This window comes from Oreochromis aureus, linkage group 4 (genome assembly GCF_013358895.1).
Source record: "Oreochromis aureus strain Israel breed Guangdong linkage group 4, ZZ_aureus, whole genome shotgun sequence".
Classification (NCBI taxonomy): domain Eukaryota; kingdom Metazoa; phylum Chordata; class Actinopteri; order Cichliformes; family Cichlidae; genus Oreochromis; species Oreochromis aureus.
Window position 1 is genome coordinate 21,736,255 of NC_052945.1, and position 19,890 is coordinate 21,756,144.

The window sequence follows — 19,890 nt, forward strand, 5'->3', positions numbered from 1 at the left end:
GTACCATGTATGAGTGCAGTAAGTGGAGCTTCCACAGAGGAGTAGTGTGGAATGAAATTGCGGCAGTATGATGTGGTTCCTAGGAATGACATCATCTGTTTTTTTGTGAGAGGTTTTGGAATGGTCATCACAGCTTCCACCCTCTTGGAGGAAATCTGATGAGAGTTGTAAGAAATCACATGCCCTAAGAATGTGACTTGCTCTTTACAAAACTGTAGTTTTGACTTACTAGCCTTGTGGCCCTTGTGATGCAAATGTGTCAGTAAAGTGAGAGAATCTGTCAGACACTGCTGTTGTGTGGGTGCACACAGTAGCAGATCATCGACATATTGAAGTAACACTGTGCCTTGGGAGAGGAGCAAGTCTGACAGAGAGTCTCTTAAGGCGGCATTGTAGATTGTGGGGGATTCACAGTAGCCTTGACACAACCGAGTGAATGTGTAAGCCTTTCCCTGGAACTCAAAAGCAAACCAGAACTGGCTATCTGGGTGAACTGGAACAGAGAAGAATGCATTAGTCAGGTCAGCAACAGTAAACCACATAGCATCAGATGGTATTTGGGACAAAATGGTGTGGGGGTTCGGAACCACAGGGGCTCTGGGGATCACAGCCTTGTTCACAGCTTGTAAGTCCTGCACAAACCGCCACTCAACCGGCTCATTTGGTCCTCTGATTTTCTTCACAGGGAATAGTGGAGTGCGAACCGGAGAGGTGGGGCATGGGATAATTACTCCGGCCTTTAACAGGGATTCAAACACAGGAGTAATCCCCTCTATGGCTTCCTGTTTCAGGGGATATTGTTTTTGGCATGGTCTAAAAGAGGACTTTGGAGTGATTATCACAGGCTCACAATCTTTAATTAGGCCTACATCATACTTAGATGAGGCCCACAGGCCGTCAGGCACCTCTGTCAGCAGGGGTGTGGGAGTTTAGAGGAGGTGTTGTTTGAAGCAGACAGTGTGAGACAGCTATGTTCACTAGCTCAACTGAGCGGACACAATGGACTGTATATGTCATGGTTTTTCTGTAGGCTTTCATTTCTCGAGAAAACAAAACTGTGGGATCCTCTGTAGGCTCCCAATCGCAAGCGCGGTAGCACCGGTGCATGAATTCTCCCATGTCTTCCCACTGGCAGCTGTGAGCTTTTGCCAGGGGAACATGTGGGACGGATGCATCCATAGTAAACATGTTTCTTTGCTCATCAGTGAGAGAAATCGCAAGCGCAGCAAATGTGGAGCTCCAAAACATACATGTCACAGTTAGTAAATCATTTTCGGTTCTGCACCATCCTTCCTCATAACTGTCATCAGGGCCATGCAGAGAAAAGTGAGACGTGCAACTCAACTCTCCAGGAGCCATAAAACAGACATCTGGAGGCATGCAGTTGCGAGTCGCTTGTATGAATTCTGTAACAAGCGGCCCCTCCTCCAGCTTCCACCCGTAAGCGAAAGCTGGAGTCACGGGGTTATATTTCACCATCATATAATCATAGTCAGATTGTGTGATTGTGATGCCATTATAGCAGGAGATTAAACTTATTTTCAGTTTGCACATCAAATCTCTGGCAAGCAAATTGACCGGGCACAGGTCTGACCACAGAAACTCGTGTGTGAATTTTCTACCCTGTCCGTCTACACAACACAGGGGTATGGTGAAATTTTCTCTCTGTATGGTTCCTGATGCGGACACAGAATGAGTGAACTTCTCACCCAGCACGGGCTGGGGTGAGAGAGAATCTGAGCGTAGTACAGAGTGGGTGGCCCCGGAATCTACAAGAAATTCTACTTCCTGGTTACAAACTAACATTTTATACAAGGGCAGTGATTTATAAGGCGCGCTATTTAAATGTACATATGTACCAGCTGGTGACAAAGAGACCTGCTCTTCATGCTCAACAGTGTGATGTATTAAAGTGTGTGTGTGTGTGTGTGAAACACTTTCTTCATCAATGGGGTGTGTGTGTGTGTGTGATTTTCACTTCCCTGTTCTGATGAGGTGGGCAAACCACAGCCTGAAGCGCACTCTGGTGTCCTTTCCCCGGTCTCAGTCCGCTTGCTCCCACCGTGGGCTCAGCCTTTGGTAATTCTGGCGTTGTTGCTGCCTATTTCCCACGACGGCCACGGTTAGGACAGGTTCCTCGCCAATGTCCATAGTCCCCACAGACAAAACAGGCGTCCCGACCTCGTCTTGACTGCTGTTGTTGTTGATAATGTCCTCGGTCTTGTCTGTTCTCCCCACTTCGCCACGCCAACTGCCTCTGTTGTGGGAACCTCCGTGTGGGTTTGCCCGCATGCGTTATACAGTGTTAGGGCTGCATTATGGAGGTCGGCATTCTGTTTTCCTCTCTTTGTTTTTCTTCTCATCCAGGTGGCTCTGAGCGTGGCGGGCATGGCGTCGTAGCTCCGTTAGCCGCGGCTCATCTTCCCCCCCCACGTATGAATGCTTTACCTCGGCTGCCACATCTGATCTCAGTCCCCGGAAAATATGGCCGCAGAGATGGTGCTCATATGTGGAGGCGGAGGCGCCCGTCATGTCATCTTTGGGTATTCCACCATTAGCTTCAAACACAGTTGTCATGCGATGTATGAAGTCGTCTACAGATTCATCCTTTCTTTGCTTGCAAGCCTGAATCTTTGACATGTCCACTTTATCCGGGAAAACCTCCTTCAGCTTATCCATCAGGTGGGTGACTGCAGTACAATATTCAAGGTTTTCTCCATGCTCATAGGTCAGGTGTCGTATCCTCAGCGTAGGATCAGGCAAGTGAGGCGATATTCTCCTCAGGTCGCATGGTTTCAGCTTGCCTGCCACTGCGCGTCTAATTTCTTGACCCGTGGGGCGATATTCTTGGCAGAAAATTAGGAGTTGCTCACCGAACTTTGCACCCGACATGAGGGGGTCAGGTAGATGACTTGTGGCGTCAGCGATGTCTGACTGTGTCCACGGTCTGTGAACTAAAATAGGTCCCTCGGGTCCCGCCACTTCCACCATCGGAAGCTGCAGGCTTTCTCCTTTCGCCTGTCGCTGTCTCCGCGTTCTCTGCCCGGTCTGGAACTTTTCGGCCTCCTCGCTGCTGTCTGCGTCGTCTGTATCGTCCCGCTCGTCATCAGTGAGAGAATATTCAGGCTGATCCGTGGCAAAAGGCAGGGTGTAATATCCATGGCGGCTGTCCTTACATCTGTTCTTTCCTCTCACAGCTCTCCGTTGCTGTGTTTTCGTCGCTTCAGCTCGCGGTGCGTTTTCAGCTTGCGACGCGCTCCGTGTGTTGCTGAGCGCTGTGTCGGATCTGAGTATCATTCTTTCCGCTCCATCCTGGCGGGGCTGTCGCTCCTCAGTAGCAGGATTGGCGCTTGCATCCTCTGGCTGTGGGACGCGTGGTGTAGAGCGGGATGGGGAGGGAAAGGAGTCCAGGTCCGCATCGGCTTTCAGGCCCTGCAGAACAGCCTGTACTGGGGAAGCACAAACAGTGCGTGAACAGGGAAATGATGTTTTGTTCTCCGTGTTATACGGAGGTGGAAGAGGCGCTGAGGCAGATTCTGCGTCAGCCTCCCTTCCATGGACTTCTCTAGGTAATTCTTTCAGAGCTGCTTTGTTTTCTCTTCTTTCCGCTTCCCCTATCCACATTTTCAAGCATTCCTTCTCATCGCTTACTCTACGTAGATCTATGGTCCTAACTTTTCCTTTTTCCAATAATTTTGCTTCTTCCTCTCGCAACTGTTCCTCTATTTTCTTTAACTGGTTAACACTCAGCGATCCCTTTTCGGGAAACCCGTTTACTTTTTGCCACTTAACAACATATTTCATACACCCAATTCCCCATTTCTTAACCATACAGTCAAATATTGAGTTTTGTCCCTGGCCACCTCGTGGAACGCTTGCCGCAGCCGCCCCTCGAGCCGCTAATCCGGCTCCGCTGGCTGCCTTACTGGATCTAGATCCCATATTACTACACGAGGCGTCCCCCGTGAGGTTCCTTGCCTTCTACGGACCAAGGAACGAACACCGCCACCCCCAGTCTCCTTTGAAGAAGTTAGGATCTTTTAGAAGATGCTAGGGATGTCACTCCGTGATTCTACACGAAGACTCTCCGCAATTACACGGAGAGACTCCTCGGAGCTCTTGCCCTGGAAGGTCGTAACACACCTTCTTGGGCTCCCCGAAGGCTGCAACGCGCTCACACGGCCAGACACAAAACTCTCGTGACTTGTTAAAAAGGTAGATACAGCTCACCGTTCTGCAGGAGTTTCCCCTCGATTCGTCAAGGTGATCTCGGTGGTCGCTGAAGCACAGGCTCTGTGACTCTGCCTTTCTCTTTGCTTTTAAACAGCTGGCAGGACCGAAGCATTTTGCTACCTCGGGGTGATCAGCCGTCCCAGAGCCGTCCTTCAGCGAGAACACTGGATCACCCTGCTCGCAGCGCCAAACTGTTGTGGAAATTTCAATTACCAAAGCCTGCAGACGGGATGAGTTGTAACAACACCTTTATTTCAGCTATCTCATGCATGAGGAGGGACGTCAGTCAAGGGGCACTGAAAGTCGTCTCTGACAATGAACAATTCAAGTTCCTTTTATACACAGTCGCAGAACAAAAGGCTTTTACAGTTGCAGTTCACACCTTGGCTCTAAACAGAAAGACCCTCTATCACTTGTGTGAATCTCCCCCACTCTGGGGTCAAGTCTTCCTGTGTGAGCTTCCGTCTCCTGGCTGCCGCCTCCTTGGAGACATTCACCAGTTTCTCACCGTCTGTTTTCCCGGCGTGAATGAGGTGTGAACCAGACGTACTAAACTAAGTAACATGAAAGCATTTCATCAAGACAATACATTAAAGAGAAATCCCACAACCCATACTAAACTAAGTGACATGAAAGCATTTCACCAAGACAATACATTAAAAGACAATACACTAAAGAGAAATCCCACAACAGAAGCTTTTTATTAAAACAGACTGTGAGGGGTTTTTGTCCAGGTTCCTTGATGGTTTGTGTTACTGTGGCCTGGCTGCACAGTCTCACAGGCTGGCTGTGTCAACTCTACACATGTTACATCTGTAAAAAGGTGGATATAAACCAGGACAAATGATTGAATTTTATTTTAAAAGAAAAGCTGCACATTTACAGTTTACAAATTTACAGTGACTTGTGGCATCCAGCTGCCAACAGCAGTAGGAAGGCTATGGGGAAACATGTTTTTTGATTGAAGCTGACGGTATGACCTTCTGATCACTGTTTCACTTTAAGTGACATCTTTATAACTGTGTCACAGGAAGTCATTTGGTTTGCATATTGATTTGAAATATTAGGGTGCAAATTTACCTTGGTGTGTGACCAGGTAACCATATGCCTCATGTTGGGGTGCAGCAGACTTCATCACTGCTCAGCTACTCAATAAAGTGCTCAAAGAATATCAAAAAGAAAAGAACAAAGAGAAGGAAAAATACTGGAAAAAATACTAACTTGTAAAAGCAGCATGTAATACAAAAAGAGAGGAAGAGAAGTGATTGATGCATTGTGGGAGGTCACCAGAACCCCGGGCTTATGGCAGGATTTCTAACAAATTTGTAGAATAATTTATTCAATAAATATATCTTTGTATGTTATGTATTATGTAATATTCAGTGTAATATTCACTTTAGTATCATATGAGATAAACAGCTGCTGACAAGAAATAGATAGGAGAGACCTCTTTGGTAATTTCTTTGCTGTTGTACATCTTAATTGAAGGGCCATGGATTAAACACAATCAACAGGAACTCAGTAGCTCACACTTAAGTACTTTGTTTAAGCTTGAAGTCAGTAGACAGTTTGTGAGATTATCTGGATCTTTTAATCAGCCTGTCAAAGTCTTATGAACAAAGAAAAAATGAAAATGGATTTGTAAGTAAAAAAAAACACAAAACAAATTCACATGCACAAGCACATATGAGTTAAAGATGTCTGAGGATCACTGGAGGATTTTGTTCAGCTGTTCAACTAGTTCCAGTCACTGTGAGACTCGAGCACAATAATACACAGCAGAATCTTCAGTCTTCAAGTTGTTCATCTGCAGAAACAGCTGTTCTCTGCTGTTGTCTCTGGAGGCAGTAAACCTGCCTTGTACTGTCTGAGAGTAGTAGTTGGTGCCTCCATTAGCCTCAGTTGCAACCCACTCCAGTCCTTTCCCAGGAGCCTGTCTGATCCAGGCCATCCACCAGCTACTAAATGAGAGTCCAGAGGTGGTACAGGTGAGCCTGTGAGACTCTCCAGGTTTTTTAACAACTGGTTCAGATTGTGTCAGAGTCTGACCATCAATACCTGTAAAAACAGAATTGAATAATAATCAGTTCCTTTATGTTTTTCAGAATTTTATTGATAACTAAAGCTTGTAGATCTTCACCTGCCCAGCAGATAGCTAATAGCAGCAGCCCCGTCCTGCAGTCCATCGTGTTAAACTGTGTGACTTCTGCTCTCTGTCATGCTCCCTGCAGTCACATAAGTAGAGGTGTAAGGTATGTAAGTTTTGCATTGACTCCTCCTCACATTAACTAGACTCATGTGAACTCACTTTAACTGAGCATCACATATTAACTGGTGAAATTAGAGTGGATGCTACATGTAAGTAAATATTTGCATAAACTTTAAATTGAGTGACAGTTTTGGACATCACTTTGATTAAGTGAACCATTTTGATTTGGCACTTCCTGAGGCTTGAGACCACTTTTCTGTTCAGTAAAAACAAATAATAGACATAATGTTAATGTTTATAAATGTTATCTCTTTTTTTACAATTTCTGCTATCAGTGTCTCCAGTATTCAAACTGAGTGCACATTCACTCATTTTGCAAAATTACAACACGCTCTTTGCAAGACTGTTAACACGTCTCACTCCTTTACACCTAGCAATAATTTCTGTGCTGAATTTTCTTATAAATACTAAGAAATGACAATGACAGTCTGACAAAATCTTATGTTAGTTTGTAATTTGTGTTTGTGTTTTTATTTAATTGATGGCTTGTGTCTCATGTAAAAAGAAAATTCAACCTTTCAACTGGTTTTCACTTCCAAGACTTGCAATGTTTGCTGGCTTGGTGCAAGGTTTTGTGGTACTTAGAAGTGATTTGAATGAGTAATTGTTTTCAAAGTTAGTGCTTAAGTAATTACACATAAAATGTAATCATGGAAATTTATCCTGTATTGAGAAATCTTATCCAGGAATACTAAAAAAGCGTATCAGAGCAACTACTATAAAACTACTGTATCTTATTAAGTGGTAATGACGAAGGGAAGTAGTTTTTGCATGACTCACCTATTACTTCTTCTCAGTGTTTCTCGTCAAGCACAGTAATAAACTGCCGTGTCCTCAGTCTTCAAACTGTTCATCTGAAGATAGACTTTACTGCTGGAGTCATCTCTGGAGATGGTGAATCTGCCCTGAACTGTCTGAGAGTAGGAGAAAGGAGAACTAGCTGTGTGTATAAAAGCAATCCACTCCAGCCCTTTTCCAGGAGCCTGTCTGACCCAGGCCATGGCGTAGCTGCTGAATGTGAATCCAGAGGCTGAACGGGTCAGTCTATGAGACTCTCTGGGCCTTTTAACCATGGGTTCAGATTCTGTCAGAGTCTGACCATCCACACCTGTAAAGACATAAAATAAGAAAAGAAAATTAAAAAAAAAAACGAAATGACATGAATTGTTCTCCAAAGAAAATAAGGGCATGTTAACTAAAGATCAGGGAAAATCATCATCTGCCCAACAAAAGCTACAAGCAGCAATCTATGATACAGCATTCAGGATATGAATAGAATTGTATTTATTTATTTATTGCTTTCTTTATCTTTTATTTACTGTTTTTTCTGCTCCTGACCCCAATGACACATGCTTATTTTTTTGCTATGATATTGGCTCTATTGTATTATCTCATTATCATCATCCTCTATCATGCACTCTTCATGTTGTTGATAACATATAAAGAACACTATGGAGACTAACTACAAGTAAAATGCACAGTTTAGGCCTCAAGCTTGCCTGAAGGCTTGACAATACTTCTTCAGAAGATGAACAACTACCCCGCTCATTGAGTGAAGAAATCTTCTTGGTTATTTCCAAATATGGAAAAGACAAACAAGAACGTGGATCATTATACTGATTTACTGATAAAAATTTACTGATAAATTTTTTTTATTGTAGTCAGTGCATTCACAAAATGGGCCAAACCAACATTCACACAGATTGTATTTTTATGCAACAATATTTTATTGTTGTTTTTGTGTGTTCAATTGTACTGTGAAAAAATGACTTTCTATAATAATAATATGTTGTGTTGAGAATACACATCAGTTGAGCTTCCATTTGCATCCTTTTTTAGTTAATGACCCCCCGCCCTTCCGAAAAAAAATGGTATAATTGTAATTAATTGTATAATTGGTAGTAGTAGTATTGTTGTTGTTGTTGTTCCTTGTTTTTTCATTAGATGAAGAGACAATTATGAAACAATAAATTCATATCAATCTTGTTAGAGTGAGGACGCTCTTTAAAATCATTAGTGGTCTTAGAGCGCCTCCTCTGGTGCTTTTACTGATGTTCAGGCAGAGTGCAGTTTTTGTTCAGCTCTAGTCATGTTTTGTGTTATTGTGGGTCTCTGGCACAGTAATACACTGCAGTGTCTTCAGGCTGCATATTCTGTCCAGTCAGAGTCACGGTGTTGCTGGAAGAGTCTAAGCTGATACTGAACTTGTTTTTTAGTGAATCTTTATAAGCTAAAGTTGCACCAACTCTGCTTCCAATCCACTCCAGGCCTTTCCCTGCAGGCTGTCTGATCCAAGCTGTCCAGCGGCTGGTCACAGAATAGGAAACCTGACAGGTGATGGTCAGACGTTGACCTGGCTGTACAGTCTCAGAGGCTTTCTGTGTCAACTGCTCACACTGTACACCTGCAAGTAGGAAAAGGTTATTATTAACATGTGATTAAATTGTGTTGTTACAGATAATCTGATGAATATGACAAATATAGGAGACTCACATGATCCACCTGCCAACAGCAGCAACAGAGCTACAGAAAACATGGTTTAATTGAGACTGATGTTCTGGTATCTCCACCCAAAACTGTGAGCAGTTTTTATGACTGAGTAGCGAGGAAGCTGAGTGATGTTTGCATAGAACAAAGCACGTGCTTGTAAACTAGAGCAAGTAGCGCAGTCACTATTCTATCTGCCAAACTTGCCACGAGATCACATTTGCCTAAAATTTGTTTAACCGTATTACCTCATGAAATCACATAAAAAATAAAGTCTAATTGCTTTCTTTATGGAAAGGATCCCTGTACCGCTGATTTTTTGAAATCATGTTTGCTGTTTACTTGACTGAAACATATGCATGAAGAATGTGCTGCAGCATTTAATTATTTATCCTGTAATGTCAGGAACAGCTTGTTGCATTATTTAAATTTGCCCTGTAACACAGAATTTGCAATAAAAACTGTAATATTTTAGTACAGTAATTATCATGTCCAAAGGTAAAGCTCAATCAAGGCACTTTATGCCTTGAATACTTATGTTATTTAGTGCACAGACAGCCGTATTGTGCTAATGCACTTCAGTGTCTGTATTCCTAAGGCAGCAAACCTATTGGGAAAACAAACAAAGACAGAAACAAAGTTGTTATGAATAACTTATAACATTAATTTATGTATAAATTAATTTATATATGCTATTTTCAGACTAAATAACATACATGATTTCTTCAAGCCACAAACAGCTGCAGGTAAATTAACAGTCAATGTGAGTGTATTGTAAGGGACACAGGATAAGTAATCATTTTACATTTCACACAGGTTTGGAGGTGGTTTGAATGTTTATGATGTGTGTGTGTGTCATTTATGATTCCATTGTCTTTAATGCTGAGAAACCCAATCATGAAGAATGTATCTTCTTACAAAACAACACAAAATGTACTTAATTTGTTTGTCATTGCTAGGCCTATATATATATGTGTGTGTGTGTGTGTGTGTGTGTGTGTGTGTGTGTGTGTGTGTGTGTGTGTGTGTGTGTGTGTGTGTGTGTGTGTGTGTAGTTGTATACTACATTATACAACTACACAAGAAATTTATCAATATTACTAAGTAAAAAATAAACTGTATGTAGAAAGTGTGGAATTACAGGGATTATTTTACATAACCATCATCTTATCATTGCAGTAATTATCATTTCATCAAAGTGTTTATTGAAGTTGCTGGCATTATGTTATAATTTATATTATAGGGGTTATCATAATCAAATATTAACATGTTTATTACAGGTGCAGTTATAACTACTTTAAAATGATTGAGTTAAACATATATATATATATATCATAACTCATATGCTGAGTATATTGTTACAGTAAAAAAAAAAGTAGCTGAGCAAAGGCCTGAATGTATTCAGCTTCTTGTTGCATTTGAGTTTGCTTAGTTACAGGTGACGTAAGGATGTCCAGTCCATGGTGACCTCAAAGGCCTTAGATCATCACCATATTCTTAAGAGGATGCCACAAGGAGGAACCTCTATGTTGCAGTTAATTCTTAAAATACATGAATGTTCTGTACATGCAAATTATGTGCTTGTAAACGCAAGAAGGGGCGTTACAATACCCTGATGTTATAAAAGCAATCTAGAGTGTATTTTGGGCAGAGATGTACAACTGCTTTGCAGTTTGCACCTCTCCACGCTGCGTGCATTCATTAAAATCAATTGTTTGAACGGCCTTTTCTGGACTATCATTGTTTTACTCTCATCCTCAATTTCGAACCCGTAACAAAAGCTAGAGGATTTTGTACAGGAACTAAAACAGCTTTAATCACTGTGGCTCTCGAGCACAATAATAAACAGCAGAATCTTCAGTCTTCAGGTTGTTCATCTGCAGCAACAGCAGCTGTCTGTTGTCGTCTCTGGAGATGGTGAAGCGGCCTTGGACTGACTGGGAGTAGAATCTCCTGCTACCACTGCCGCTATCGTGCCAGGCAATCCACTCCAGTCCTTTTCCAAGAGGCTGTCTGATCCATGCCATATAGTTGCTGCTCAGTGTTAATCCAGAGGCTGTACAGGTCAATGTGTGTGATTGTCCAGGCCTTTTAACCGCTGGTTCAGATTCTGTTAAAGTCTGGGCACAAGCACCTGGTAAAAAAACAAGAAAATTGTGATTTTCTGCAAGCTGGCAAATTTTAAAAGACAGAGAATATTTTCTCACCCGTCCACCAGACAGTTAAAAGCAACAGTCTCATGTTACAGCCCATCATGGTGAAGTGTCTGTCGTCTCTTCTCTGTCGTCCTCTCTCCAGTCAGATAAGAAGCGCTGGATTATATGTAGGTTTTGCATTGGCTCCTCCTCATAGGAAGTATTTATGAGTATATTCCTCCAGCACTGTTACTGTTTCTTTTAGATCTTCAACTCCTGCCCCATAATGCTCTAATTATGATAGTGAATAAATGCAAATTGAATATTAGCCTATGATTTATGTCTTTGATTCACTACTGTCACAAAGTGCTTCGTCCCAGGCCAGTGATATGACTTTAAACTTGCAACTCTAAAGTGAAGTTTAATTCACTTCAGTTTTGTTAAGTGCGCTGTGTTTCCGTTTGTTCATAAAAGGTTATTTAATTTGATTGTTTGCTGAATTTCTTTAATTTATGATCATAATTACAGATATATCATGTATAAGATCAGGAGTGTTCACTTCTGCAAAGTGCTGTGTGCCCTTTACAGACAGCAAGTGCTATAGAGGTCCTTCAGGTGTCCAGTGATGTTCTGCTATTGTTAATGGTCCTTCTTAGTGGCTTATTGTGTGCCATAGTGGAGCTTGAGAACAACACAGAAATGCAATATGTCAGCACACTCTCAGTGGAGAAGTGGTAGAAGATGGTCAGCAGCTTCAACTTCAGGTTGATCCTCGTGAGGATCCTCAGAAACCAGGAATTTGAAGCTGGTCAGCCTCTCCACACACTTCCCAATGATGAAGATGGGCTGAAGGTCAGACTTCCTCCTGCTGAAATCAGTGATAAGTTTTAGGTCTTTTGTGTTTTTGGTCAACTTAAGGACCGATTTGTTGATTAATCACGGGCCCAGACTGAGTTAATGTTTGACCATCAATACCTAAAGACATGGTAACAGCTCATTAGTGCAATCTGCCTGTAACCAGCAAATAAAGCTGTGTTAGAGTTCAAGTCTGTCTGCTGAGTCCTGATCTGGGTCCACTGTCACCTTGCCACACAACAGACCATGACATTAGAGGTCTGTGCAATCCACCATATATAAATACATCACAGATATCATTTTTTCATCAACTCCTCCTTAAAAAACACAAAAAACTGTTAATTCATGGTTATACATAGAAAATCTTTTAGTAGGCAGGTATTTATGCCAATAACACTTTCAAAATCAACAATACACCACAAGCCCAGCAGTCTCTTATCATTTAACTCTAAAGGGACATGTAAACTCTATTCTAAGTAATACAAATGTTTGAAATTAAATATTTCTCAAATATGCACCTTCAAAAGTGAAATCTCATTAGAGATAATAACAAAAGAAGTTTTTAAGTTGCTGGTTTAATTTAGAGGAGTTTATCTGTTGTGCAAAGATCTAAAACCTGACTTCATAGTACTTTCAAACATGATATATGAAAGCTAAATCCATCTAGAATAAAAGGAACTAAGTTTGATTTGTTGATAAGAACATATGGATCATAGGATTTTTAGATTTTCCTTTTTCCTTCAACCATGTTGAGCAATCATTTGTGATCCTAGAGCTCCTCCTCTGGCAGCTTCATATACTGTAAGTGATCAGGCTCAGAGGGGTTTTTGATCAGGTCTGCTGGTGGTTTGTGTTACTGTGCATCTCTCGCACAGTAATACACAGCAGTGTCTTCAGGCTGCATATTCTGTCCATTTAAAGTCACTCTCTTGCTTGAAGTGTCTAAGTCAATACTGAACTTGTTCTTTAGTGAGTCTTTGTAAGCAGAGCCTCCAGTGGATCTGGAACCGATCCACTCCAGTCCTTTCCCTGCAGGCTGCCTGATCCAGCCTGTCCAGTAGCTGCTAAGAGCATAAGAAACCTGACAGGTGATGGTCAGACGGTGGCCTGGCTGCACTGTCACAGAGGCTGGCTGTGTCAACTGCTCACACTTTACACCTGTAAATAGAAAATATTATTTTTAACAGATGATTAGGTAAAGCCGTTAATGATAAACTATTGAGTTTGACAAATAAAAAGGGACTCACGTGATCCAGCTGCCAACAGCAGCAGCAAAGCTACAGAAAACATGGTTTATGTTGAGGGTGATGTTCTGCTATCGTCACCCCAAAGATGTGAGGAGTTTTTATGGCTGAGTAGCAAGGAAGGACACCGAGTTTGCATAGAATCAAACACATTAGGCACCGGTGTTGGTACAGTTAGAGCCAACAGAAAAGTCTGCCATAATATAATAGTGTGATATAGACTTGCCAGGACTCACCTTTGCTTAGCATTTGTTGTACCGTATTACTCATTCACATTTTCAAATCCAAAAGAAAGTTTAATTTCTTGTTTTTTTCTTATAACACATCTGTGCACCTGTGATTTTTAAAAATATGTCTGCTATTTTCTTGACAAAACTGACTAATTTAGTCATTTGTCAGATTCAGAAATATATTATAAGAGCATCTTAATTACACAATTTAACTAATTCTCTATTCTTTCAAAAGGCACTTGATTCATTTCAGGACCATAAGATTCATAAATATAGCAACAGAAATATAAATAGGTACATCCTGTACTTATTTTTTTTCAGCACATTATTGTTATGATGTCTTCCAGCCTTATACAAATAGCTTTGCAGAAAGACATTATTTCCTGCATTTTCACAGGAAATATGTTAATTCTTTCAGAGGTTGCAGATCTGCAAAAATTGCAGTTTTTACTGTTTGGGTTTAATATTGCGTTGCCTGTTTGCAGTAATATTTTAGTAGGAAATAAAGCTCGTACAAGGCACTTGGAGCAGCTTAGCGACATTTTAAACAGGATGCAGGGTGGGATCCATTTCATTCATGCACAAACAGCTGAAATAGTCCTGACACATTGCACTTCATTTTTCCATGTGAACGAAAGTGTTGAAAAGTTTTATTAATATAGCAGCACAGATATATAATGAACATGAAGATGTTCAGTCCAACACTCCCTTCCTCACCTACACCAGATAATATTGGCAATAAATACATCAGTACTTTGCAGAATATTGCCAGTGTGAGTTTATTTAAAGGGACATATTATAAGCAGGCTTTTTGAGTTCTGAAATCTTGTGAATGTTTATGATGTCTGTGAGATTCTTGATTCCAATATTGTTCCCCCATCATGAAGTATGGTTCCCTTTTAAACAATAAGAAGGGTAAAAACATCCAGGTGGAGTGCTGAAAATGCAGGAGACTGCCTTTATACATAAAGGAATATTTTTAAGTTTAAGACACAAATTTTAACTGCACTGCCCCAAGAGAAAGCAGGATTTTATCCAGCTGTCAGTGCCCAGAGGCGCATCCTGAAAGGGTCAGTGCCATCTGATGGTACGATTAAGAGCAACAGTATGTTTGACTCACACTAAGACTATATATATATATATATATATATATATATATATATATATATATATATATATATATATATATATATATATATATATATATATCTCAACAACAAAAACATTCAGGGATTGGAAAAAAGTAATAACATAATAATAGTAATAATATTATCATGTTCAGGAGACTTTAAGAATGAAAAGCCATGATTCATTTTTATGATTGCTGGGTGTTTGTGCAGGTTAGTGTGTGGTTTGCATCAATGTGGGTTATGCGTCATTCATCTCAATATTTAGCATTTTTTTCTGTATTTATTATTCATATGCAGCTCCTCACAGAGTCCAACTGCCAGCAGATGGATCATACAGAGAACATGGCTGATGTCAAAGGTTACTTTAAGTGAGTCCTGCGGGAGGAAGCTGAAGTACCCACATGGATACGCAGAGAACGTGCAAGCAAGATGATGGATTTGAAACTAGGACTTTCTTGCTATGAGGCAACAGAGCTGACCACTACGCCTTCATACAGGAGCACTTTTTCTATTTTTATATTTGAAAGCAATAAGAAGCTTTCTGAAGACTGATATGAAAAGTAACTGCTAAGCTTTTTTAGTTACTTTTTTATTACCTAATTGTTTTAATACTCGGTGTGGTGTTAAGAGTCAAGACTTGTAATATTATTGGTAAGAAAATTTGCAGTTGAATAAAAAAGTGAAAATGTGAAATCACAGAAAAGATGCAAAAGTACACCTGGCAAGTTAAGTTATTGTACAGTGTTTCTCCCTCTCGTGTCACTGTGGCTGTTCTGCACAGTAATAAACAGCAGAATCCTCAGTTGTCAAACTGTTCATCTGCAGATACACCTGCTTTCTGCTGTTGTCTCTGGAGATGGTAAAGCGGCCTCTGAATGACTGAGAGTAGAAGATGGCACTGCTCCTGCTGATATAAGCGATCCATTCCAGTCCTTTTCCAGCAGCCTGTCTGACCCAAACACCATCAATATTATAATTGAACCCTGAGTATGTACAGGTCAGTCTGTGGGAGTCTCCAGGCCTTTTAAGCACTGGTTCAGACTCAGTCAGTGTTCGACCTTCAGTACCTACAGAAATATTAACAGCTCATTAGCACAATCATTTGTATACATATGTCTTCTTATCCAACAGATTTTTATATCCTTACCAGACAAGGTAGAAAACACAATGAGAGAAACAATTAAATAAACAGATTTGATCATTGTAAAAGTCAGTTAACTTCCACTTTACAGTTTGTCTATCAGATCGAGTCCCTCGCCTTTGCTCTGCAACATATACAGTAATGATTTTAAAGATGCCATTTTTGCATGGACTCCTCCCCCATCATCCACTGTGGTGACAACTTGGGAAATGAGGGAGCACCTAAAGTACCCAAAAAACATCTTCTGTTGTCCAATACTTGACTTGTGTATGATTAGTAAAAAACTGTATGTTTAAATTGCTGATCCTCCTTTCATTATGATGTGGGTTTACTGGAAGTGCTTGTTTCCTAGAATTATGATGACGTTTAAACCAAAGTAAACACAAAAGTAAACATAAACACAGTGTATTTGAAACTTCAGTATGTTCTTGTTTATAACACTTAAAGACCTTTGTACACCTAATGCAAGCAACTGCTAGGTTCCCTTTTTCTCAGTGAGAATAAAAAAAGACACTCAATGTTTTCAGTTCTTGCAGCTGTGCAAAGTCAAAGATGTGGTGATAAAAAAACAAAACTGCTGAGAAACTGAAACTATGTGCGATGATATGCAAAAAAATAAAAAAGGTAAAATAAAATGTACTTCATGCAGTTAATGGAACTTAAGTGTATCAAGTACCATTAATGCGCTTATGTATGAATTGACTCAAATGCACTCAAATTTGACCTTTGTTCTATTTTACTTAATAAGAATTAAAACAAAATACTCTTAATTAAACATTAGGAATGTATTTTAGTCTAAGGGTCCTACCTGTTACAGATCACAGCTTGATGAACATTTGGTCTCACGTTACTTTGACCGTAACTCAAAGTCACAGTGTTGCAAATGAGCACGAATTTAGTCTTTTTCTTCTTCCTTGCTCCCTCTATACAAAGGTGGGCGCCAGGATCTTTGCTTTTCTCAGTTTATGTAAATAATATTTTTTAATGCAATGCTGCATTTTATTTTCTCATGGAAGCTTCTGTTCTGATGCAACTGACAGCGTGCTATCAAGGCTTCATAATAGACTGTTGGGAAGTTTGCTTTGAGTCATGAATAGGAAGAGGCTATAAAGCAATGACTCCACTTGACATGGGTGTTGGGGGGTTTTTGTACAGTGTTTTTTCCCTCCTGTGTCACTGTGAGTGTCGAGCACAATAATACACAGCAGAGTCTTCATTATTCAAACTGTTCATCTGCAGATACACCTGCTGTCTGCTGTTGTCTCTGGAGATGGTAAAGCGGCCTCTGAATGACTGAGAATAGTGGATATAGCTGCCACCACCACTGATGTAAGCAATCCACTCCAGTCCATTTCCAGGAGCCTGTCTGATCCAAACATTGTCTTCATGAACATTGAAATCTGAGTATGTACAGGTCAGTCTGTGGGAGTCCCCAGCCCTTTTAATCACTGGTTCAGACTCAGTCAGTGTTTGACCTTCAGTACCTATAGAAATGTTAACAGTCCATTAATGCAGTCACTTTTTAAGTCACTTTTTTTTAAATAATTTGAAGTACTTACCAGTCAATCTAAAAAACAGAATGAAGAAAATAGCCAAACAAACAAAGGTGGTCATTGTTAAAATTGTCTAAGTTGGCTTTGTGTCAGGGTTTTTTTTAGATCCTGACTGCAGAATATATAAACTGACTAAAGATATCAGTTTTGCATAGACTCCTCCTCTTAAAGGGTTGAATATTGGATGATGATTCTTAACTTTGTGTTTCAACAAAACGTAATTGTTTAGGGATGTTACATCATCATTAGTGGATACACATTGCAAGGCAACAGTCCAAAGCACGCCACCATTTTGCCATGCTATTTCCACTCTGCCTGTTTCAAGGCACACTCTGATTTCTAAATGACTTTGAGGTTTTTTGCACACCATATATGATCACGCCCATGGTATTTCACTATTAAACTGCTTGCTTGTTCTCTGCAAACCTGTCACTACTGTCCCATAAAAAAAAAACTGGGACAGATTTTGTGACAAAATTTCACAAAATCCAGTCTATGTGACAAACAGTGTGGATTACATGGATTCTCATTATGATTTGCCCTTGCTGTGAGGCAGGAAATTATTTCAGTGTCTTTCAGTTTGAGCAGCCAATCAGCCAACAGGCTGTCTGATTCATAATTTGATATTTTTAACAAAGAAACAAACCAACTATGATACACAGATCTGTGTGTATGGCTCTCATGTCCTATTGCCCTCTGTTGCTGGAAGTCTCCAAGTTAACATTAATTTCTTCTTTAGTGACTCTTACTGTAGTTTGAATCTTGGGTTTATCTTATTTCAATCAATGCTAACACTTTCCCTGCAGGCTTTCTGACACAAGCTGTCCAATAACTGCTAAGAGAGTAAGAAACCTGACAAGTGATTGACAAAGTTGACCTGGCTGCAGAGTCACAGAATCACAGTGTGAACAGCTGTATCTGCTGATAAACTGAATATTTATTAAAATGTATTAATACTATCATTTATATACAGTATTTATTACTATAACATTAACACTTCAATTTCTAGTCAACATTTTAAAAAATGTACTGCTCTAAAATGTTGACTAGAAATTGCACTCAGAAACAGTTACATATTTACACAAGTTTCATTCTTTACTTTCATCTCATTTTATACATTTTACTGTCATCTTTAGGAGGGAAGAAAAGTAGAGATGGATGGATGATGTAAATAGTTCAATTAAAGAAACATGTTTTTGTATACTGTCTCTCAAACCAACTGCTCAGGCATTGTGGGGTTTTTGTTCAGGTCTGCTGATGGTTTGTGTTACTGTGGGTCTCTGGCACACTAATACACAGCAGTGTCTTCAGGCTGCATATTCTGTCCATTTAGAGTCACTGTGTTGCTGGAAGAGTCTAAGTCTATACTAAACTTGCTCTTCAGTGAATCTTTGTAGTATGAAGCTCCAGTATATTTGCTACCAATCCACTCCAGTCCTTTCCCTGCAGGCTGTCTGATCCAAGCTGTGTAGTAGCTGCCCACAGAATAAGAGACCTGACAGGTGATGGACAGACGCTGACCTGGCTGCTTAGTCACATAAGCTGGTTGTGTCAGCTGCTCACATTGCACACCTGTTAAAAGAAAAATAAACATGTTTTGTAAGAAATGTTTAAGTTGTACCACAAAAGAATTAACCACTGAAAAGTCTACAGAGACTTACAGGATCCAGCAGCCAAAAGCAGCAGGAGAGCCACAGAAAACATGTTTTATGTTGTAACTGATCTGCTGTGAACCAAACTGACAGTTTGCTGTCAAATTTTTATAGCTGTGTTGCAGGAAAGGCCACAGAGTTTGCATAGAATTAATCCAGCGCATGATCCGCTTGCTAAGTTAAGTTGATTTGTTTATTCTGCAGACCTTACGTATGGCTGGAAATCCCATAGTCCCAAAATACATTTTGCTTTTATTAATATATTACAATGAATTTTGTTAAGAATAATAAGGAGGATAATGATGATAAATCTATTTAGTAAAATATCAATTACTGTAGATTTAAAAGTTTAAATAAAAGACTTTAATGCAGACAAAAAGATGAACCCTCAGAATTAAAAAAAACAAAAAAACAAAATTTTGTGCATGTTCTATTAATCTTGTTAGGGTGATTAAAAGCAAACTAAACTCTATGTTGCCAGTATTTTCAAATCATTTTGTTCAAAATGCTCATATATTTCTGTCACAGATGTTTTGCTCAATATGCCAAATTAATATAAATTATTATAAAAACAAAACAATCCGTGGACACTAGCAGCTCACAGACTGTCAATAAATGAACAAGTTACAAACACATGTATGTCTTATATTATGAATATAATCATTTATCTGTTTTATATGATTCCACATCAAGAACGCTTTATACAGTAATTAAAGAGACTTGGTCTGGTCCTGAAATCATTAGTGGTCTTCAGGCGCCTCCTCTGGTGGTTTCATGTTACAAGTGTTCAGACTTTGAGGGGTTTTGTTCAGACCTGCTGATGATTTGTGTTACTGTGAGTGTCTGGCACAATAATACACAGCAAAATGCTCAGGTGCATATTCTGTCCATTTAGAGTCACTGTGTTGCTGGAAGACTGTAAGTCCATATTGAACTTGTTCTTTAATTATTATTTGTAGTA

At 40.0% G+C, this 19,890-nt stretch overlaps 2 gene segments (V, D, J or C); both read right to left on the minus strand.

Moving 5' to 3' along the window:
- Positions 1–10,716: 10,716 nt before the first annotated feature.
- LOC120439886 lies at positions 10,717–11,274 on the minus strand. The segment is given in 2 exon segments: positions 10,717–11,123; positions 11,197–11,274. Coding segments are annotated over 2 exon segments (366 nt in total).
- Positions 11,275–18,562: 7,288 nt separating this feature from the next.
- Positions 18,563–18,981, minus strand: LOC120439904. The segment is given in 2 exon segments: positions 18,563–18,849; positions 18,939–18,981. Coding segments are annotated over 2 exon segments (327 nt in total).
- Positions 18,982–19,890: the final 909 nt, after the last annotated feature.